This window comes from Carassius gibelio, chromosome B25 (genome assembly GCF_023724105.1).
Source record: "Carassius gibelio isolate Cgi1373 ecotype wild population from Czech Republic chromosome B25, carGib1.2-hapl.c, whole genome shotgun sequence".
NCBI classification, from domain to species: domain Eukaryota; kingdom Metazoa; phylum Chordata; class Actinopteri; order Cypriniformes; family Cyprinidae; genus Carassius; species Carassius gibelio.
The window spans coordinates 20139471-20163062 of record NC_068420.1 but is presented as its reverse complement, the minus strand read 5'-3'; the positions used below and the strand labels follow the sequence as shown (position 1 = coordinate 20163062).

The 23592-nt window shown below is 44.0% G+C and overlaps 1 long non-coding RNA gene and 2 gene segments (V, D, J or C); 2 read left to right on the top strand and 1 right to left on the bottom strand.

Moving 5' to 3' along the window:
• LOC128013753 (Ig kappa chain V region Mem5-like) overlaps positions 1–23592 on the bottom strand; it is a 38488-nt gene that overhangs the window by 5283 nt on the left and 9613 nt on the right.
• On the top strand, positions 4002–12740 carry LOC128013798 (uncharacterized). Of its 2 annotated transcripts, XR_008183403.1 has the most exons (4): positions 4002–4150; positions 4563–4622; positions 11712–11924; positions 12613–12740. It is a non-coding gene; the product is annotated as an uncharacterized LOC128013798 (long non-coding RNA). The 2 variants fall into 2 exon arrangements; XR_008183402.1 differs by lacking the exons at positions 4563–4622; positions 11712–11924 and adding an exon at positions 12201–12339.
• Positions 23056–23592, top strand: part of LOC128013763 (immunoglobulin lambda constant 7-like) — a 138750-nt gene continuing 138213 nt past the window's right edge. The window contains 1 exon segment of the C gene segment in view: positions 23056–23104. Within this exon segment, the coding sequence occupies positions 23071–23104 (34 nt within the window).

The following is a 23592-nucleotide window of genomic DNA, read 5'->3' as shown; positions in this document are numbered from 1 at the left end:
TTAAAAGCTCAAATAAGCATATTTATTTGCATACTTTTTAGAAATATATTCAAAATCTAGATTCATATATTTTAATGCACTTGAAACAAGCATGTTGTGGATAAAAATGTACAAGAAGTCAGACAGAAGAAGTGACTTAATGCCGTCTGTTCAGTTTGATTGACAGGAATCATATATTACACCTAGAAAATGCTGATCATATCAAAACACTGACTCATTCTCTTTAGAAATACAATAATTATCAGGTTTTTAATAATGGTTATGTGTTTTGGTGGTTTAATTTGTGGGGAACATGTTATTTATATACACATATTAAAGGTCCCCTTCTTCGTGATTCCAGGTTTTAAACTTTAGTTAGTGTGTAATGTTGTTGTTAGAGTAAAAATTATATCTGTAAAATTCTAAAGCTCAAAGTTCAATGCCAAGCGAGATATTTGATTTAACAGAATTCGCCTACAAAAAACGACCCGTTTGGACTACATCCCTCTAGTTCCTGCAGTAATAAAATCACTAAAACAGTTTTTTGACTAACCTCCGCCCACATGAATTCACAAACAAATTATTCTTGAAAGATGGAGCAGTTCCCTCTTTGTCTGGAGAAGGCGTTGTTTATGGACCACAAACGGTAAGTGTATTTTATTATTTAAGTTGGTGCGTTTAACAGTTTCTGTAACTTACTACACAAAGGGCAATGCTGTTTAGCTTTAACTAGATGTTAGGGCTGTGCAAAAAAAACTAATGAGATTTTCATGTGCATCTCGTCAGTAAAAACGCTTCTGTGATTATAAATACATCTCCAGCTCTAAGCTGGTGCCGAATCACAACACAGGAACCGCTGGCCCAATCAGAACACGTTACGTATTTCTGAAGGAGGGACTTTATAGAACAAGGAAGTCATCAGCCTGTTTTTGTGACAGTGAAAACAGCGCTATACAGATAGGTGAATTGTGTGAAAAATACAGTTTTTTTTACACGCGAAACATGAACATGTTATATTGCACACTGTAAAGACAATCAAAGCTTCAAAAAAGCGCGATAAACGGGACCTTTAAAATCTTAAAAGATGTTACACCATACTGGATTTTAACCCATTGAGCAAATAACATAAGATTTTGTCTTTATGCCTTTGTGAGTTTTGAAAGAAAAAAAGAAAAAAATTCTGAATAAATGCATGTTTGTAAACGCATGGGTTTTCTTGTTCATGGTGATGAATGTTGTACTACTTCTGAACCATAAAGAGATATTTGTGGCTGCTCTGTTGATGCAGCAGTCATAATGACCTCCTGAATAACTGAATCAACTGTTGATCTGTGATGAGACTCAGTCAATGATTCATTCTGATGTGTGTCCTTCAGTATCTGTGTCTCTCACAGCTCTTACTGAATTACTCTGGCTCCTAGTATCATGTATAACATTCATATTACAATTATTATAATTTATTTTTTTCAGCAATAAAAGAATCCACAAAGAGCCTCTTATTCCATCAATGTACACGTACTTTAAAGAAACTGCCAATGGCTCTTTCACAAGAAGGAACTCTTTTCAGTCCTACATGGAAACATGTCGTGTTATAGTCATTATATGAAGCGTCCGTCTTCAGGTGATTTGTTTTCTGGTGTTCAAAAATACCAGAAGGAAACATTAGTTGAGGGATGTCATCTTCTTGTATATGGCTTTAATGTGTGCTGTATTAATCAAGCCTTAATCTTATCATGGCATTTTTTTCTATAATAGCAAATGTCAAATCATATTAAAAATAATTTTTTAAATCAATATTATGTTGTATTGTGATGAAAATGCTGTTTGATACAAACTGTATCTCCTCAAGCTGCAGTGTCTCTCAGCTGTATCAGTGCAGTCACTGTGACTCTGACTGACGGAGGTTTTTGTACGACTCTTTATCACTGTGTGAACACACAGCTCCTAGGACAGTGTAAACTCATACAGTAATAATCTCCTGTATCTTCAGTCTGGACTCCTCTGATGGTCAGAGAGAAATCAGTGCCAGATCCACTGCCACTGAATCTAGATGGAGTTCCTGACTGGAGGGTTCTTATGTCATAAATGAGGAGTTTAGGAGCTTCTCCAGGTTTCTGCTGATACCAAGACACACAGTTACTACATCTAGTAAGTGTCTGACTGGTTTTACAGCTGATCGTAACAGTTTCTCCTTTATTGATGGATTTTATTGCTGGATTCTGAGTCACAGTCACTTGTCCCCAGATCTCTGAAATAAGACATTTTAGTTGTTTAGTGAACATTTAGATTAACTATTATCCTTCTAATATATCACACTAGTGCATAGAATATGAGATGTTGTGGTATAATTCCTGATTTATTATAAGATATTTACCGTGAATGCAGAGCGTCAGAGTCCAGATGAGGATGATGATGTTGTTCATTGTTGTTGTTGTGTCTTGTGTGATGATGAAGATTGTTCTGTTCTGCTCTCAGTCATGAAGTGTTAAACTCACAGCTCTATAAACACTCTCATGCAAAGTGTCTCTGTATGTAAATGTCTTCGTACACAGAACAGACAGCTGTCAGACTCAGATCTATTCACAAAACAATAAAAGATTTAATACTTTATGATGATAATGAGCTTTATAAATCAGACAGACACTCTCTACAGTGAGTCTTTAATTATTTTACAGGCTTATCATCTGCTTTCTAAACACATATTTTTAAGAGGTAAATGTTCAGATCTTGAGGTGTTTAATGGTGGTCTGGTTTTGTTCTGAGATATATTGGGATTTACAAAGACATAAATTAAATTACGTTAAAATATTTGTATCCGTTCAAAAAGGCATTAGTATGAACCTCTGTACACATACCATCAAAATAATTCAACAGTTTATAAAATTGTTAAGATTAAAATAAAAATAATAATAAAAACTTCTAATTGTATTAACTTCTTCTGAACCATAAAGTCATATTTCTGAACATTTCTGTAGGCTGATGTGTTTAATTCAATCATATTGTGTTTGGATTAAAAATTTACTGAGATTTATACAGATTAATGCATTCAGAAGAAAAAAAAGTTGAATGAAAACACCTGCAGATGAAGGAAATTATTACACAAGTCTGTGAAGCTCAAACACTGAAACAGATCACTGTTGGTTGTCTGTGTGTTTGTCACAAGGTGACGATCTTTAGGGGCGGAACCAAAAATCGGGAAGTTTCCGCCCGGAAGTGTTTCCGCCCGGACCGGAAAAACAGAACACCGGAACTTCCGGTAGCGCCGTAAGAGGGAAAATCAGGGAATTCGATGCACCTGTGCCTAGTTAGGGACAGCGGTTGGTGATTGGAGGATATGCTGGACAAGGCAGTACTTAAGGCCAAGTTATTTCACAGTCTGGGGGCTCTTTCTGGTGTGTGTGAAGCACTGTGTCGTGCCCGTCTTGGTGCGCTGCTGGTGGCTGTCTAACTCTCTCTCTCCCTCAGGCTGGAATTGTATGATTGTGAAGACATCGCGAACCTTAAAGGTTGAGAAGTGAATGGATTATACGGCGAACTGAGACGACGTGAAAAAGGGGATTGGAAGCGGCATTGATGTGAGTATTAAGAGCAAGCCGAAAGTGCCCTGTATATTGACCTGGCGTTGTGTAGATCTCTCCAGGAGGAGGGCGGCCCTACCCCTAATATAGCGTGGTGGGAGAGCCGAAGGAATACTTATTGAAGTAGTCACAACGACGACATCACTAGCTAGGCCGCATATTCCATCGCCAGATCCGAACCAAGCGAAGTGAAGGAAGACGGGTGTCCTTTTCGTACACTGAGTGTGGTGGGTGAGTCTTCGTGCTGTGAAAACCTATAATTTTGACGTGGTGCTGTATATTGCTGTGGGCTGCTGTGTATTGCCGTGTGTCTTGTCAGATAAACCCCCGCCTTCACGCACTTCGTCGCGGGAGGACAAGGAGACTGCTGGTCCTAGCCTAGTTCAGTACAGTATATGTTGTGAGCGTGCTTCAGATCTCCGGAGATAGCACGGTACGCTGTGTCCAGCCCAGAGGTGAGAGCCATCCAAAGCAGAGTAACTGTGCTTTGTGTCCAAGTTGATACCTGTGGAGAGGAAAGGAAAGAGAGAGTGAGTAACACAAGGAGAAACAGAGGAAACCTGTACTTACAGTACGCTGTGTTCAGCCCAGAGGTGAGAACCATTCAAAGCAAACTAACTGTGCTATTGTGCCCAAGTTGATACCTGTGGAGAGGAAAAGGAGAGAGAGTGAATAACACGAGGAGGAATAGAGCGAACCCTGTACTTACAGTACGTTGTGTCCAGCCCAGAGGTGAAAGCCATCCAAAGCAGAGTAACTGTGTTTTGTGTCCAAGTTGATACCTGTAGAGAGGAGGAGAGAGAGTGGATAACGCGAGGAGAAATAGAGCGAAACCTGTACTTGCAGTACGCTGTGTCCAGCCCAGAGGTGAGAGCCATTCAAAGCAAACTAACTGTGCTTTGTGTCCAAGTTGATACCTGTGGAGAGGAAAGGAAAGAGAGAGTGAGTAACACAAGGAGAAACAGAGGAAACCTGTACTTACAGTACGCTGTGTTCAGCCCAGAGGTGAGAGCCATTCAAAGCAAACTAACTGTGCTATTGTGCCCAAGTTGATACCTGTGGAGAGTGAAGGAAAGAGAGAGTGAGTAACACAAGGAGAAACAGAGGAAACCTGTACTTACGGTACGCTGTGTCCAGCCCAGAGGTGAGAGCTATTCAAAGCAAACTAACTGTGCTTTGTGTCCAATCTGATACCTGTGGAGAGTGAAGGAAAGAGAGAGTGAGTAACACAAGGAGAAACAGAGGAAACCTGTACTTACAGTACGCTGTGTTCAGCCCAGAGGTGAGAGCTATTCAAAGCAAACTAACTGTGCTTTGTGTCCAATCTGATACCTGTGGAGAGAAAAGGAAAAAGAGAGTGAGTAACGCAAGGAGAAACAGAGGAAACCTGTACGTACAGTACGCTGTGTCCAGCCCAGAGGTGAAAGCCATCCAAAGCGGAGTAACTGTGTTTTGTGTCCAAGTTGATACCTGTAGAGAGGAGGAGAGAGAGTGGATAACGCGAGGAGAAATAGAGCGAAACCTGTACTTACAGTACGCTGTGTCCAGCCCAGAGGTGAGAGCCATTCAAAGCAAACTAACTGTGCTATTGTGCCCAAGTTGATACCTGTGGAGAGAAAAGGAGAGAGAGTGGGTAACACGAGGAGAGACCGAGGAAACCTGTACTTACGCCGCTGCCTGTGGAGAAAGAGAAAGCGAGTGAGCACCCCGAGAACGAACTGTGTGAACCAGTACTTACCGTGAGTTGTATTCAGCGAAGAGGAGGAAGAAGGAGGGCGCTACGGATACCTAAGACTCTGGCCGGGCCCCGAGTCCCACGCCCCGGATCCCCGTGGCCCCCTTGCTCCCTGACCTCTTCCCGGCCATAGCCCATCTGGAGGGCCGAGTCAGAGTTTAGTTTTAATTGCCCTTTCCCTATTCCCCAAGCTATTTTTAAATATTTAAATAAAGATTGTTTTATCACTTACTTGTTCTCGTGTTGTTTGGCCATTGGTTTGGCTTTGGGGACCTCCTCGAGGTGGAAGTTGAGAAGGGGTGTGGCTTAGTCAAAGCATAGCCCGCCCCTGGGTGTGACAGATTTGGCGTAGTCGGCAGGGTTTCCACCTCGAGTTGAGTAACCAGGGTCGTCCAATGACCGACAACGCGGGGCCTTCAGCCCCACCCCGTGCTATGCCCGTTTTTATGGGGAGCCCCTGGATCCAAAAATATGGGGGGACAGAATCCGAGGTACGATTGTCTGAATGGAAGGCCCAACTAGAGTACCTGGCCGACCTACAGGGCCTTAGTGCAGCCCAGCGGCTTCAATTTGTGTTAAACTCCCTGGATGGAGAAGCGCGGCGAGAGGTGCATGCCGCCCCCGAAGCCGTTAGAGCCAACGCCCAAACCGTGTTCCAGTTCCTCACTGAACAGTATGGTGACCACACCCCCGTAGCTGTCCTTCGCTCCCAGTTCTTCAATTGTAAGCAGGGCCCCCGTCAATCGATTAGAGCTTTCGCCCTGAGGTTGCGAGAGCAATTCGCCCGACTACAGACCCGTCAGGACCACGGGTTGGGAGATGGAGAGACTCTATTGCGGGACCAGTTTCTTCTGGGGCTGAAGGAGGGTCCGGTGAGACAGAGCCTACGTATCCAGTTTCGAAGGGACCCGGGTCTTACGTTCGAAGATCTGAAGAAAGAGGCACTGGCCCTGGAAGGTGATGAGACTGAGGTGAGTGGTCCCCCAGTGTGTGCGGCCGTCAGTGAAGTAGCACCAGCACAACCCGGAGGCCCTGACTGGAAGCAAGCACTGAAGGCTGAACTTTTGAAAGATGTCCGCGATCAGATGTCTGAACTGTCTAAAGCCCTCGTAGGAGAATTGCGCCAAGGACGGGCGCGGGAGGAACCACGGCCGGCGCCCCGAGACTGAGTGTACTCAGAGGGAGGCCGAGAGCCGTTCAGGCGCCCGAACCACTTTAATCGGCCCTGTTTTGAATGGGACGAGCAAGGGCGACCCATCTGCAACCGCTGTGGCAAACCAGGTCACTATAGCCGCCAGTGTGGGCCCCGCAGGGCGTCAGAAGGGGGTTTTTAGGTCGGCCGGCCACTGTGGGTCGTGTGGCCGGGACCCCTCGAGAAGACCCTGGAAGAGGATATGGCTCTAGGAGCCAGATGATTGGGCGTAGCCCCGTGGGGAAGGTGAGAGTGTGCGGCAAGGAGATTCAATGCCTGGTAGACACAGGCTCCCAAGTGACGTTATTTGCTGAGAGTTTATCCGAAGAAGTGTTTGGGAAACAAGGGGCACCAGGGGCGGAGGCCCCCTGGCTTACTCTGAAGGGCGCAAACGGCCTCGACATCCCATATATTGGCTACCGATTGACGGACCTAGAGGTTCACGGAGTGATGGTCCCCCAGAAAGGTGTGATTATCGTGCAAGACCATTGTCTGGGTGCACATCGAGCCCTGTTGGGCATGAATGTCCTCGCTGATTGCTGGGAAGAGCTATTTCGGGCTAGGCCCGTATCGAAGGTACCACCTGCAGAGAGGCCCAAGTGGGAGTGTGTGGTAGCTGACTGTCGAAGGGTGCAAATGAGCCAAGTCCGCAGAGAACAGGAAGAGGTAGGAAGAGTGATGTGTCGTTTTGCTTTGTCTGTCCCCGCAAAAAGTGAGGCTGTTGTGTGGGCGCGAGTACCGCCCCGAAGAGCGGGCCCAAAAGAGTGGGTGCTGGTGGAGCCCCATGTGGATTGTCCACAAGTGGAAGTGGCACGAGGACTAGCGACGGTCCGGCGGGGGAGAGTCCCCGTGAGGATACGGAATGTACACCCATACGCGGTGCAACTACATCGGCACCAACGATTAGCCCGTCTGACAACGGTTACACCCCACCAAGTAAGGGAAGAGAGGGATATTAGTTTTCGTCAGGTGTGCCCCACTGTCATCGAGGTGGCCCTGACACAAGTAGACACCCCATGGGGTGGTATGGAGAGGAGTGTGCCGAGTCACCTGGCGGGTGAGTCATTACAAGGGGAGGATTTAAAGCAAGCACAGACACAGAAGTTACAGGCCCTCCTTCGGAGATGGCAGCATGTGTTCGCCACCCACGATGAAGACTACGGATGCACCCAGGTGGTACAACATCATATACCTACCGGGGATGCAGGGCCCAGCCGGGAGAGGTATCGCCCAATTCCGCCCACTTTGTATACCGAGGTACGTACACTCCTGCAAGGCATGCTGAAGCAAGGAGTTGTCAGGGAAAGCAGCAGCCCGTGGGCGGCCCCCATAGTGCTGGTGCAAAAGAAGACGGGGGCTTGGAGATTCTGCGTGGACTACCGTAAGCTGAACCTCGTGACTAAGAAAGACGCTTTCCCTTTGCCGCGGATCGAAGATTCGCTTGCCAGCCTCACGCAGTCGGCATGGTACTCTACCCTAGATTTGGCCAGTGGCTACTGGCAGGTGCAGGTGGCCGAAGCAGACCGGGAGAAGACTGCCTTTACAACCCCGTTTGGACTATTTGAATGGGACCGGATGCCTTTCGGGCTCTGTAACGCTCCGGCCACCTTCCAGCGGCTGATGCAGCGGTGCTTGGGAGGTCAGTTAATGGAGTCAGTATTAGTTTACCTGGATGATGTGATTGTCTACTCCCCAGATTTTGATTCACACCTGAGGCACCTCGAGGAAGTCTTTCGGGCCATGGAGAAGTACGGATTGAAACTACAGCCCAATAAGTGTCACTTACTACGGAGAGAAGTCAACTTTCTGGGCCACGTGGTCAGTGCGGCTGGAGTGTCCGTAGATCCTGGAAAGGTATCGGCCGTGAAAGACTGGAAGGCCCCGAGGACAGTGAGGCAAGTGCGATCCTTTTTAGGATTTGTGGGATACTATAGGCGTTTCATAAAGGACTTTTCAAAAATTGCTAAACCCCTTAATCAGTTGCTGGTTGGCACAGGTCGTAACCGGGGCCGGGGGTCGCCCAACGTAGACTGGGATGCAAATTGTGAGTCGGCGTTCCAGACATTGAAGCAGGAGCTGCTACAGGCCCCTATCTTGGCATACGCAGATTTCACAAAACCATTCCTTTTGTATACAGATGCCAGCAATCTCGGGCTGGGAGCGGTGTTGGCTCAACGACAGGACGGAGTCGAGAGGGTCATCGCGTACGCCAGCCGGAGCCTCCACCCAGCCGAGAGGAACGATGCGAACTATAGTTCTTTCAAATTGGAGCTGCTGGCATTGAAGTGGGCCCTAAGTGAGAAATTTAAAGACTACCTCTGGGGTGCCAAGGTGACGATCATTACAGACAATAACCCATTAGTACACTTACAGACGGCGAAGCTGGGAGCCGTGGAGCAGCGGTGGGTGGCCCAACTGGCCAACTTTGACTATCAACTACAGTACCGACCAGGGCGTGAACACACGAACGCGGACGTCCTCTCAAGGCTGCCCGAAGCGGAAAGCCCCGGAGGGGCCAGCCCGGAGGAGGGCTATATGGTAGGAGCAGTAGAGGCACCAGGCAGCAGACAAGAGGCCGTGCCTGAGAACTGGGGATGGGATCCCCGTCGGTGGAGGGAGAGACAGGCCAGGGATCAAGATGTGCGGCTGGTAAGAGAATGGCTGGAACAGGGCCGACGGCTGACGCCAGCGGAGAGGTTAGCCCAGACGGATACTGGGAGGAGGCTGCTGGGGCAATGGGACAGGCTGGAGCTGAGAGATGGCGTTCTGTGCAGAAGGGTCAGTGACCCGAAGTTGGGCGAAGAAGTACGCCAGATCGTGGTACCCGCAGATGAGGTAACGGCATTAGTTTCGGCGTACCACAACCAGTTGGGGCACCAGGGACAGGAGAGGACCGTGTCCCTGCTTAGGAGATTCTTCTTTTGGCCCGGGATAGAGGCATCGGTGCACGCCCTAATTCAAGCTTGCCCGAGATGCATATTGTTTAAGTCCAGACGGGAGGTCCGAGCGCCAATGGTACCCATCCATGCGAAGGCCCCCCTTCATATCATGGCTATGGACTTCTTGACACTGGGCCGACCACGAGATCGCTACCAGAACATCTTGGTAATAACGGATTTGTTCACAAAGTACGCTTGGGCTATCCCCACCCTCGACCAGACTGCAACCACCACCGCTACAGTTTTATGGCGGGCCGTCTTCCAGACGTTCGGATGCCTGGAGTTTCTGCACTCCGATCAAGGAGCCAACTTTGAGTCCAGGGTAATTAGAGAACTATGCCAGTTGTACGGTTGCACGAAAACTCACACCACTTCGTATCATCCTCAGGGGAACGGTGGCTGTGAGAGATTCAATCAGACCCTATTGGGGCTGCTGGGGACCTTGGACCAACAACGGCAGGACGATTGGGTGAGTGCATTGCCAAACCTCCTACAGGCCTATAACAACAGTATACATAGTACTACGGGTTACGCCCCCACGTACCTGATGTTTGGCAGACACATACGAATGCCTACTGACCTGGTCCTAGGAGTGACAGCCGACCAAGAGGAAGCAAGTGTAACGGAGTGGGTGGGGCGCCATCACCAGCGCTTGCATTTCGCCTACGAGCAGGTGTCGAAAAGGATACAGACGGCAGGAGAGAAAAGTAAGCGGTTGTATGATCGGACTGCTAGAGAAGCCCCTCTACTGCCAGGAGAGAGGGTGTTGGTGAGAGATAATCGGCGGCAGGGGAAGGGGAAACTGAGTGACCGTTGGGAGGCCACCCCTTATGTAGTCTGCCGGCAGCAGAGGCCGGGACAGCCGGTCTATACCATCCGGCCAGAAGGGAAGTCAGGCCCCGACCGTGTGGTGCACCGGAACATGATTCGCCCATGCCCTAACTACCCTGAAGCCGTGGAAGAAGTCCCCACGGAACCTGTACCAGGGGCCCCCTGGATTGAAGGTTGGGCTGTGGTACCAGGGAGACCCGTGGTGGCACCACCCCCGATCGCCCCGAGAGAACCAGAAGCAGCCCCTGAACAAGCTGAGCCCGATTCACCAGTGAGACGATCCCAGCGAGAGAACCGAGGCCGACCCCCTGCCCGCTATGGTGAGTGGACAGCCCGAGGACGTTCTAGGGACTAGAACGGATTGGCGGGGGAGGATGTCACAAGGTGACGATCTTTAGGGGCGGAACCAAAATTCTGGAAGTTTGGTTCCGCCCGGAAGTGTTTCCCGGACCGGAAAAACAGAACACCGGAACTTCCGGTAGCGCCGTAAGAGGGAAAATCAGGGAATTCGATGCACCTGTGCCTAGTTAGGGACAGCGGTTGGTGATTGGAGGATACGCTGGACAAGGCAGTACTTAAGGCCAAGTTATTTCACAGTCTGGGGGCTCTTTCTGGTGTGTGTGAAGCACTGTGTCGTGCCCGTCTTGGTGCGCTGCTGGTGGCTGTCTAACTCTCTCTCTCCCTCAGGCTGGAATTGTATGATTGTGAAGACATCGCGAACCTTAAAGGTTGAGAAGTGAACGGATTATACGGCGAACTGAGACGACGTGAAAAAGGGGATTGGAAGCGGCATTGATGTGAGTATTAAGAGCAAGCCGAAAGTGCCCTGTATATTGACCTGGCGTTGTGTAGATCTCTCCAGGAGGAGGAGGGCGGCCCTACCCCTAATATAGCGTGGTGGGAGAGCCGAAGGAATACTTATTGAAGTAGTCACAACGACGACATCACTAGCTAGGCCGCATATTCCATCGCCAGATCCGAACCAAGCGAAGTGAAGGAAGACGGGTGTCCTTTTCGTACACTGAGTGTGGTGGGTGAGTCTTCGTGCTGTGAAAACCTATAATTTTGACGTGGTGCTGTATATTGCTGTGGGCTGCTGTGTATTGCCGTGTGTCTTGTCAGATAAACCCCCGCCTTCACGCACTTCGTCGCGGGAGGACAAGGAGACTGCTGGTCCTAGCCTAGTTCAGTACAGTATATGTTGTGAGCGTGCTTCAGATCTCCGGAGATAGCACGGTACGCTGTGTCCAGCCCAGAGGTGAGAGCCATCCAAAGCAGAGTAACTGTGCTTTGTGTCCAAGTTGATACCTGTGGAGAGGAAAGGAAAGAGAGAGTGAGTAACACAAGGAGAAACAGAGGAAACCTGTACTTACAGTACGCTGTGTTCAGCCCAGAGGTGAGAGCCATTCAAAGCAAACTAACTGTGCTATTGTGCCCAAGTTGATACCTGTGGAGAGGAAAAGGAGAGAGAGTGAATAACACGAGGAGGAATAGAGCGAACCCTGTACTTACAGTATGTTGTGTCCAGCCCAGAGGTGAAAGCCATCCAAAGCAGAGTAACTGTGTTTTGTGTCCAAGTTGATACCTGTAGAGAGGAGGAGAGAGAGTGGATAACGCGAGGAGAAATAGAGCGAAACCTGTACTTACAGTACGCTGTGTTCAGCCCAGAGGTGAGAGCCATTCAAAGCAAACTAACTGTGCTTTGTGTCCAAGTTGATACCTGTGGAGAGTGAAGGAAAGAGAGAGTGAGTAACGCAAGGAGAAACAGAGGAAACCTGTACTTACGGTACGCTGTGTCCAGCCCAGAGGTGAGAGCTATTCAAAGCAAACTAACTGTGCTTTGTGTCCAATCTGATACCTGTGGAGAGAAAAGGAAAGAGAGAGTGAGTAACGCAAGGAGAAACAGAGGAAACCTGTACGTACAGTACGCTGTGTCCAGCCCAGAGGTGAGAGCCATTCAAAGCAAACTAACTGTGCTATTGTGCCCAAGTTGATACCTGTGGAGAGTGAAGGAAAGAGAGAGTGAGTAACACAAGGAGAAACAGAGGAAACCTGTACTTACAGTACGCTGTGTTCAGCCCAGAGGTGAGAGCTATTCAAAGCAAACTAACTGTGCTTTGTGTCCAATCTGATACCTGTGGAGAGAAAAGGAAAGAGAGAGTGAGTAACGCAAGGAGAAACAGAGGAAACCTGTACGTACAGTACGCTGTGTCCAGCCCAGAGGTGAAAGCCATCCAAAGCAGAGTAACTGTGTTTTGTGTCCAAGTTGATACCTGTAGAGAGGAGGAGAGAGAGTGGATAACGCGAGGAGAAATAGAGCGAAACCTGTACTTGCAGTACGCTGTGTCCAGCCCAGAGGTGAGAGCCATTCAAAGCAAACTAACTGTGCTATTGTGCCCAAGTTGATACCTGTGGAGAGAAAAGGAGAGAGAGTGGGTAACACGAGGAGAGACCGAGGAAACCTGTATTTACGCCGCTGCCTGTGGAGAAAGAGAAAGCCCTTTCCCTATTCCCCAAGCTATTTTTAAATATTTAAATAAAGATTGTTTTATCACTTACTTGTTCTCGTGTTGTTTGGCCATTGGTTTGGCTTTGGGGACCTCCTCGAGGTGGAAGTTGAGAAGGGGTGTGGCTTAGTCAAAGCATAGCCCGCCCCTGGGTGTGACATGTTGACTCTGTGTAGTTTGACTGTATCATGAAGCTCCTGTGAGGACGCTGAACATCTGACTGCAGTAAAATTGGTTTCATATTCACACATTCAGACTTTCATGTTCAATAGCTTTGTTAATATGCATTTAATAAAAAGGATATTTACAATTAATTTTCATTACCGACTATAATGAGCAGTACCTATCCATGTTTCTGCAGAATTCAATGTTTTAAAAGGTTGAAAAACACGTTTATGTCCATGGAGTAGTGTGACGTCATCACCATCAGAGGGACCGTCTACAAATTACAAGATAGTTTTATGGCAAGTTGCTAAAGACTCTTTCGAGCTGAAAAGCACTGTTTTATTTAAAACATTGCAGAGCATGCTGATATATGATACATTTATTATTTATATATTTCATAAACAATTTGTGCCTCAAGTGTAAAATATTTTGTCAATTACTGTGAAATGAGGGTCACACCTCTACAAAACAAGTTGCTAAATAATTATTTTAATTATTTAAGAGCATACTACAAGCCTTAAATGTACAATTATTTGTTCTTTATGTTTGATGCTCGATGGACTGTTCTAGAACATAGTTGAAAATCTTAATTTGGCCCTAATAAACATACTTTAACTCTTTATTTTGCAATCATTTGCTTTATATAATTATAATTATAATAATAATTCATTACATTTATATAGCACTTTTCTAAGCACTCAAAGCACTTTACATAGTCAGGGGGTATCTCCTCATCCACCACCAGTGTGCAGCATCCACCTGGATGATGCGACGTCAGCCTTAGTGCACCAGAACGCCCACCACACACCAGCTTACTGATGGAGAGGAGACCGAGTGATGAAGCCAATCAGCGGATATGGGGATTCTTAGGAGGACATGATGGTCAGAGGCCAATGGAGGAATTTAGCCAGGATGCCGGGGTCACACCTCTACTCTTTTCGAAAGACATCCTGGGACATTTAATGACCACAGAGAGTCAGGACCTTGGTTTAACGTCTGACCAATTATATGGTCAATGGTATATTGACCAATTATATGATCAATGACTACTCTTAACCTGACTGATTGCTGTTAACAGGTCCACATGGGTCCAGAATACATTCCTCACATCATTACACCACCAGCAGCAGACCGTCCTGTCAGCCGAAAGAAGTTCGGATGAATAGATTCATGTCATATATGTGCCCCGGAACAAATCCTCAGAAACATCAGATCACAAAAAAATGTGTAATAGACAGCAATGAAAATTTCCAGTAATAGCAAGCTACACTGCAGCAAACTCACTTCAGTGAGTGCAGTCCACATCAACAAATAAATGCACTTATAGGACATAATTATATATATATATATATATATATATATATATTGCAGGAATACAGTATTTCACAGAGTTTGATCTGTTTTGTGTTGCACATTTTGATACATTTAGTTCATCCAGTCATCTTTATTGCTTTGATTCCTCAAAATTAACCATGACAACACTTGCAAATGGAGTTAAGTATACAAGAGTGTGCAGCTAAAACATTTTTTTACTTTTACTTTTTTACTTTTTTATTTATTTTTTTATATTTAAATTTGTATTACTGCAAATTATCATTAATCTTTAATATTAGTTACATTATTTTGTAACTATGTGTGTTGATTTTTTTTAAAGTGATTTAAACATGTCCATGCTGAAGTTTTTTTATGCTTGAAGAAGGTGTTTTGCTGTTTTCTTTCATCCTGCTACATTTAAGCAAAATCACATGACAAAAAGTGAAGCTGTACTGAATATCAGCAAAGATTCAATCATAGACATGAAGCCACAGAAATGTCCACTCCATCCTCATTCTCTGATCTGGAACACAAGAGGAGAGACACAAATACTGAACTGGCTGAGCACTTACGGTTATTTAAAATAAAATAAGCTACAAGACATACAACAACTATGTTTGCTATATTTAGTAAAAAAAAAATGTATATAATATATATATATATATATATATATATATATATATATATATATATATATATATATATATATATAATTCATATTTCATGTTATAAGAACATTTGTAATTTAACGTTGCATTGTTTATCATCCTCCTCTCATCAGCAGCTGCAGTGTCTCTCAGCTGTATCAGTGCAGTCACTGTGACTCTGACTGACGGAGGTTTTTGTACGACTCTTTATCACTGTGTGAACACACAGCTCCTAGGACAGTGTAAACTCAGACAGTAATAATCTCCTGTATCTTCAGTCTGGACTCCTCTGATGGTGAGAGAGAAATCAGTGCCAGATCCACTGCCACTGAATCTAGATGGAGTTCCTGACTGGAGGCTGTTGATCCAGTAAATGAGGAGTTTAGGAGCTTCTCCAGGTTTCTGCTGATACCAAGACACACAGTTACTACATCTAGTAAGTGTCTGACTGGTTTTACAGCTGATCGTAACAGTTTCTCCTTGATTGATAGATTTTATTGCTGGATTCTGAGTCACAGTCACTTGTCCCCAGATCTCTGAAATAAGACATTTTAGTTGTTTAGTGAATATTTAGATTAACGATTATCCTTCTAATATATCACACTAGTGCATAGAATATGAGATGTTGTGGTATAATTCCTGATTTATTATAAGATATTTACCCTGAATGCAGAGCGTCAGAGTCCAGATGAGGATGATGATGTTGTTCATTGTTGTTGTTGTGTCTTGTGTGATGATGAAGATTGTGTTCTGTTCTGCTCTCAGTCATGAAGTGTTAAACTCACAGCTCTATAAACACTCTCAGAGCACTGAAGCATGTGCTGACCATGCAAAGAAGTGGGCAGGATTCACAACAGACTGAGCTGCTAAAAAAAAAAAAACACATTGTAGTATATTTGATTTAAGATTTTCACAAATATAATTTTGGTAACACATTAGTATAGGGACCAATTCTCACTATTAAATAGTTGCTTATTATCAAGCCTATTATTAACACATTAACTGTACCTAAACTTAAAGGGTTAGTTCACCCAAAAATGAATATTATGTCATTAATTACTCACCCTCATATCGTTACATTACCTGTAAGACCTCTGTTGATCTTCAGAACACAAATTAAGATATTATTGATTAAATCCGAGAGCTCTGACCCTCCATAGACAGAAACAGAATCAACATGTCAATGTCCAGAAACATAGCAAGGAGATCGGTAACATAATCCATGTGACATCAGGGTTCAACTTTAATATTATGAAGCTATGAGAATACTTTACGTATTACCAACTATTAATAAGCAGTGAATTAAGAGATTTGTTTTTGGCAAAAGTCGTAGTTAATGGTTTGTTAATAGTGAGAACTGGACCTTAAAATAAAGTATGGTCATTATTTTTAGTAACTGTTGTTGAATCCAGGTCCAGGAGTTTCAAATGTAAAGTGGATTCACAGTGATTGAGCTGCAGATGAAGAAAAGAAACATTAAGAGAAACACAACGTCATCCATGATAGAAGAGGTCAAAGGTCATTAGGTCATTAAATATATACTGTATCTTTAAATTTTTTTATATAAGCACATTTTGAAGATATTGTATGTGAAAGTTTTATTCTTAATTTTTTAAAAGCATTTTTTTCCAAAACTAATTGACTGAGTGTCATCAACAGCTGAAGTGTTCCCTTTCAATCGCTCACATTCGACGTTACGAATGGGATCTCGCCCGAGAGCCCAGTCACCTTCGAGTGGTACAAAACGAGCCAATGGTACACAAAGTACCTAGGTCCGTGGAATTTGCATCGCGAGCTCCGCCCCGCAGAGCGGGTATATAAGGAGCAACGTGAGCAACTTGCATTCAAGCTTTCGCTTCGAAGCCGAGCACATCGCTTGCTGCAATCACCGGAGTGTTACAAGCTAGAACTGACAGAGTGATTCAGCGGTTCGTCTGGGTTTCCTGCAACAGCTCCCGCGTTCCCCTATTTCTCTCACAAAAGAGATACGGGCCGATTTGCGTCTTTTTAAAGATGTCATTTCGCCCGTGTGTTTCTGGGTCCGGTCGATACATCGCTCCTCATGACGGTCACGATTGCTGTGTCACGTGTCTGGGCTTCCAGCACGCTGAGACTGCTTTCGTGGATGGTTCATGTTCTCATTGCGGAGACATGACCATCTCGGCGTTGAGATCGAGACTCGATTACCTTAAAAGGTATATAGTCCCCTCTGCCACACCCCGTTCTAGCTCTTCTTCTCATAAGAGTGCTACTTTGGCTGGTGGCCAGGGTGATCTGAACGAAGAGGACCGTATGTCGATCGCCGCATCACAAGGTGGGCTTGAGTCCCCGGGAGATGAGGGTTCGGCTGCGTTGCCTCCCTCGGGAGTGCCAGAGTTGTCCGAGTCGACTGGAATCCTTCGCCCTGTCCCGAGCGCTCGAGGCTAGATGATTGGTTCCTGGGGGCTGCTCATGCGGAACGCCAGCACCCCCCTCTGGTTCCTTTCTTCCCAGAAGTGCACCAGGAAGAAACTAGTTCATGGAAGGCACCTTTAACTGCCCAAAACTGTTCTGGTACTTCCTCCACCTTCACTGCCCTCGATGGGTCAAGAGGCGTGATGATTGCCAGTGTTATTGAGCAGGCTGCCTAAGTTTGAATGTTTTTAATGATTATTGGTATTTTTCAAACAGAATACCTGGGACATTTGGCTAATAATTGTAAAACTGCTGTTTTTCATGTAGCCTAGTTTATCATATTATGTATATATATTTTTTTTTTGCAAAGCAGTCTATTTTTATGTGCAAAGTTTTTGATAAAAACAAAATTATATTTGAATGTATTGTGTTTTCTCTTTTTTTTTTTTTTTACATGCAGGCCAGGGAAACGAAACAAACAACCCCATGAATCTCTTTAATAATATAAATACAAATACGTGTTTTTTTTTCTGCGAGACGGTATAAGACACAAAATCAATGCATCTCTATTATTGTGCGGGAATAAATTCTCAGAGTTTCGCGGGTGCGGGCGGGAGTGGACATACATATTGCGGGAGCGGGCGGGAGTGTAACACATACGTTACGGGAGCGGGCGGTAATGGTCAGAAATTCGGCAGGCGTGGGCGGGCGGGAGCGGGATGAAGAAAACAGTCGGAAACTCTAGTTCCCACCACTCCTTTTAGGGATCAGGTGGTGAACTTGCAAGCGCTGCCCCTGGAGGAGACAGACCCAGCCCCGGCGCTGCTCTGTCCAGTACGTGCGCTCCGCACCTACGTGAACAGAACTCGGACCTCAGACCAGCTCTTTGTCTGTTACGGAGGCCAGCAGAAGGGAAAGGCTGTCTCCAAGCAGAGGTTATCCACTCTACGGACTGTATGTGTGCGCTAATACCCTCAGGAGGTGAGTTCTTCAGTCAGAACCCTTGGTTCCTCCAGCACTGTTGATGTCCAACACTTGTGTACATGCCCTTTGGCCAGCCCTGTGTGGGACTAGGTGCCTCCATGTGTCGTGATTTCACTTTTCTGGGTAATCCCACATGTGTATGTCCACAGTAAGTCTCTCCGCAGCATGTGTCTTTCCCTTGGCAAGCCCCTTGCCAGCTCTGTCGTTGAAACTTCCACCCTGCGGGCTGGGTACCTCAGAGTTCTTATGTATCACCACCTTGGTAGATACCTGCCTTCTGTAAGTCCTCCCAGGGGCAGCCAGCATGCTATAAATATGTCCAGCTGGAATATGCTACCCAATGTATTCTGTGTGAGCTATAGGCCCTCACTCGTGCTGGCCTCACGGCAGTGTGCTATCACTCACACGGGTCGCTGGAAGACAGCCATGTGGCGTTTTGTAAGGGACCCCATCTGTAACGTCGAACGTGACCGATTGAAAGGGAACGTCTTGGTTACGTATGTAACCCTCGTTCCCTGAAGGAGGCAACGGAGACGTTACGTCCCCTTGCCACATCGCTGTTCCGATGAACGCTGGGTCACTGGCTTGGCTCCTCAGCGAAGACTTGAATGCAAGTTGCTCGCATTGCTCCTTATATACCCGCTCAGCGGGGCGGAGCTCGCGATGCAAATTCTGCAGACCAAGGTACTTTGTGTACCGTTGGCTCGTTTTGTACCACTGGCAGGTGATTGGGCTCTCGTGCGAGATCCCATTCGTAACGTCTCCGTTCCCTCCTTCAGGGAATGAGGGTTACATACGTGATCAAGACGTTTCTACTCTCAGTGTGTTGAAGTGTTTTCAAGTGAAATATGATACAAATACTCAATAGCGGTTTAAAGTGAGTTTTAAGTAAAAGTGTACTATTAATCTTTTAAATTGTGAAATTTAGCTTGATGATACCTGTTGCTCTAATCCACATGAACCATTAAAAAGGAAAGTACACGTTTGACCAGTACATTTTATTGAAGAAAAATGTAAACAGATCAAACATTAAACATAAGAACTAATGTATGTAGTGCAAAAACTGTATATAAAGAAAATATAAAAACATATATAAAGACAAATTTAAAAGTAAAGAATGTACACCAAGCAAACTTTAAATGTGAAAATGTATGCAGTGCAAAAAAATTTAAATATAAATAAGACATATATAAACATTTAAAAGTAAAACATTTACACTAAACAAACTTTAAATGTTGTGCACAAACGTATGTAGTAGAAAAACATTCACAGGAAAAACAAGTAAAAAAAAAAAAACTATTTCCGTGAAGTATGGAGTAGGGAGGTTTTAGTCGGGCAGAGTGTTCTGTTCTTGTTGGTTCTGTCACTGTTCTGTTCTGTTACTCATCGCCTGTACAAGCTTCCCCATGATGTTGAGAAAGGCTTGATTGAATGCAGCCGTTTGTGCATTTTCCTCCCTCCTTAAGGCCGCTTCCTGCTCCATTGCTTGCCGGGCCTCATCTATTGCCATCTGCAAATGTAGCTCCCTCTGTGCCTGGTTCAGTTCCTGCTGTTGAATATCAGCCACCTGCATCTCTCTTAAAACAGCAAGATGCTCCTGATGGTGCATGTTCCGTTTCCTCTTGCCTGGAGACAAAGAAAGAAAAGTTATAATTTAGATTTTTTTTTCTAAAGGTTTTTGCTAAAAAAAAATTAAAAAAAAAGAGAGTAAAAATAAAGCTTAAGACATATCATCGATTAATTTATGAAAGAACTGTTCATTAACAACCCCATGATCTACAGTGTGAACTAATCAAAGTTACAGTAGCTGGCAATAATGTATTTATGGTGAGCAGCAGGATTTCATTATATATCCAATTTTAGTGCAGGCTTTCAAAACGACATAAGAAAAGGATTAGGTAAGCTTAGTCTAAATATATGATCTGTAACATTAACTGTTTTAGTCATATTTTCATAAGTGGTGGACAAAGTACACAAATCAAGTACTTGAGTAAAAGTACAGATACATATAATAAAATATTACTCCAGTAAAAGTACTTCTTTTTCAATGTTACACAAGTGAAAGTACAAAAGTACTAAATTTTTTATGTACTTAAGTAAATTTTTTTTGCCATTTTTAATTTCAAAATACCTGGGATTTTTTCCAAAATAACCACTATATGGAGTCGAGATATATTTTTGTTGTTGATATGGACTACGCTGATGAGAGTAATGTTCACTGTGAAGCTTACACTGTGATGTACCTGAGAGAAAACAGAGATGACCATCTGATCTTCACCAGTAAGAACAAAGTATTTTAAAGTTAGTTGTTTTACAGAAAATCACAGTTATATATGACATGATAATAAGGCCTGAAGTTAGTATAATATAATTATATTTTCATAGTGATTTTTTCCTTCTCAAACCTTGTATGTGGTTTAAAACACCCCTGGCCAAACGGGGTGCATCTCTTCCCACTTTGATAATTACTGTAGTTACCATGTTCTGAACATCACATCCTTTCTTTTCTCCCCAGATGTAATCTATATGTATATATATATATATATATATATATATATATATATATATATATATATATATATATATATATATATATATATAGGTGGTTGAATAAAAATATTTGGACATTATTTATTACCTGGTACCACACGCTCTGGTGTCCTGTTGGAGGTTGCTGGTGTCGACGGTCGTGCTGGTGGCGACGTTGCTATCACCAGTTGGGACGTTGAGGCATCACTGCACGGAGAAAGTGCTAACGAGTCAATCGTAGACAGTGCATCTGAAACAAAAAGTTTGTACAATGTTTGTTAACGCACAAATTACAGCAACACGAATCAAACTAGCAACAATAACAAAGAACATTTAAATAATAATTGAATAGGCATACATGTAAAAAAAATAAAATAAAGCTTTACAATATAGATGGTCAATAAATTGAAGCTTTCAAACTTTATATATTGTACACAACTTTACATACCATCCTCGATTGTGTTGTCCAACAGGGAGGTGGCCGAGTCCAGGACACCCTCTCTCCCATTGCTCGCAGGTCGACTTCCGTAGATAGCATCGATTTGTTCGAACCACTTCCACGTTCTTCTGTTTGCACCACTCCGGCCGTTGTGATCCTTTATGGTTCAGTAGTCACTTTTTAGTTTTTTTTAATTTGTCCCTACACTGTTTGTAGGTCCGGTGGTAGCCTTGTGCAGCTAAGAGCCGTGCTACTTCTTGGAACACTTTTTCATTCCGCTCCTCGGCAACCAACGAGAGGAACGTCTGCACCTCGTCCACTGACCACGATTCAGCCATTTCTTTTTTTATTTTTTTAAATTCTTTTATCAAGTAAATACTCTAAAAACAGGTGCTACCGCGTTAGCTGTTGTCTGGCTATTTAAATCTAGTGGGTTTTAGTGTCTCGTGTCGTAAATACAATGACACTGGTAGTGACGATTCTGTCTGACCAATCAGTGATCTGCAGTGTTTTTACGTCACATTTTAGTATCAGTACGGTACGCTTGGAACCTCAACAGAGGTGGTACCATTTAAAGCGAGCCGAAGCAAGCCGTACCGTACCATGCAGTGGAAATGCGCCATAACTGAGCCATACTGAACCGAGCCGTACCGTACCATGCAGTGGAAAAGCGCCATAAGAGAAACACAACGTCATCCATGATAAAAGAGGTCAAAGGTCATTAGGTCATTAAATATATACTGTATCTTTAAAAAGTGTTATATAAGCACATTTTAAAGATATTTTTTTGAAAGTTTTATTCTTTTTGAAAAGCATTTTTTTCAACAGCTGAGGTGTTTCTACTCTCAGAGTGTTAAAGTGTTTCCCTCTCTGCTGGAGTGTGTGTTCACTCGAGTGGAATAGAGGTTTTTGTACGAGTGTTTCACTGTGGTGGACTTTTGGTGGAGGAACTAAACTGGTGCTCGGTAAGTCCATCTGTTTGATTTTCTATTAAAAACGGGCAATTTAGATTGTTTACAAAATAATAATAATAATAATAATATATATATATATATATATATATATATATATATATATATATATATATATATATATATATATATATATATATATATATATAGCATATCACTTATTAATTGCTTGTGAATGTTTTGTAAATGATGAGTTCATCATTAACTAATCAATTATAAATGACTTAACGTTATTAGAAAGTTTTTACCATTCATTTTGAACAAACAATTCCTGTCTAAACACTTTCATAATGTTTTATCAGTTTATCACAGATTTTTTTTTTTTTTCATTTCTATATTGTGTTCGTAGTAGGCTATTTTATTGTAGATGTCATAAACAACAACAACAAATAAAAGAGATTTGATGTCAAAATGTAAAGGTAGCAACTTTCTGCAGATTATTTAATGATTCTGAATCTGTTTTGATCATGTTGTTCTTCTAATTCAGTGATTTTAATATGCATACAAAATATGTGTACATCTTTTAAACTCATTTGATTCAGTTATTTTCTAATTATGGACGGTAATATACTCTTAACTTGTTTCTCACACGTTGTGTATTTGAAATGTAATGTGAAACGTATAAAAAACATAAAAACAATGGTGTGTTAGGATGTAAAAACTACTGGAATTACAGCAGTCATTGTCTTAGTACGTTTAGTTTTTTTTTATTAGGTTTGATTTAAATGTATATAGCATTTGTGTAGTTTGTATATTGTAAATATATATCAGCTGTAGGGATGTTGAATAAGATGAATGATGAGATTGTAGTGATGTTGACTGCACTCCTCATGTCTGCAGCTGAAAGTCCTGTTGAAATGCTGTGAATGCTGCAGGGCAGAAGAGTGCTGGAGCTGCAGTGTGTTTTCTCAGTGTTTGTGAATGTGTTGTGTTTGTCTCCTGCAGCTGGTCCCACAGTGAAGCCCTCAGTGTCTCTGCTGCCGCCCTCTTCTCTGCAGATCTCTGGAGACTCAGCCGCACTGCTCTGCCTGCTCAGCTCTTACTCTCCACAGGAGAGTAATTTTGCAGTATTGCCCACCACTACCAAGCAATTGCTTACAACGACTGGTTAAGAATAAAATGCAACGACACTGTGTGAGAGCCCCTTTGATCGTCAATGCAGTAAGAGCCCCTTTGATCGTCAATGCAGTAACATGTAATGACACTGTTATCGGGATCCCCCCCAAGGGGGCCCCTCTCAGTAGTCACCAACAACAGCCAGCCAACCACGTGATCTCACGTGATGGACTAATCTGTAAATGTTAAGCTGGAACAGTCTGTTTAAATGTGAATCCTGCATGTTCTGCGTGTCTCTGTTAATGAATGGAGCAGAAGCCCGACTTCCTTTA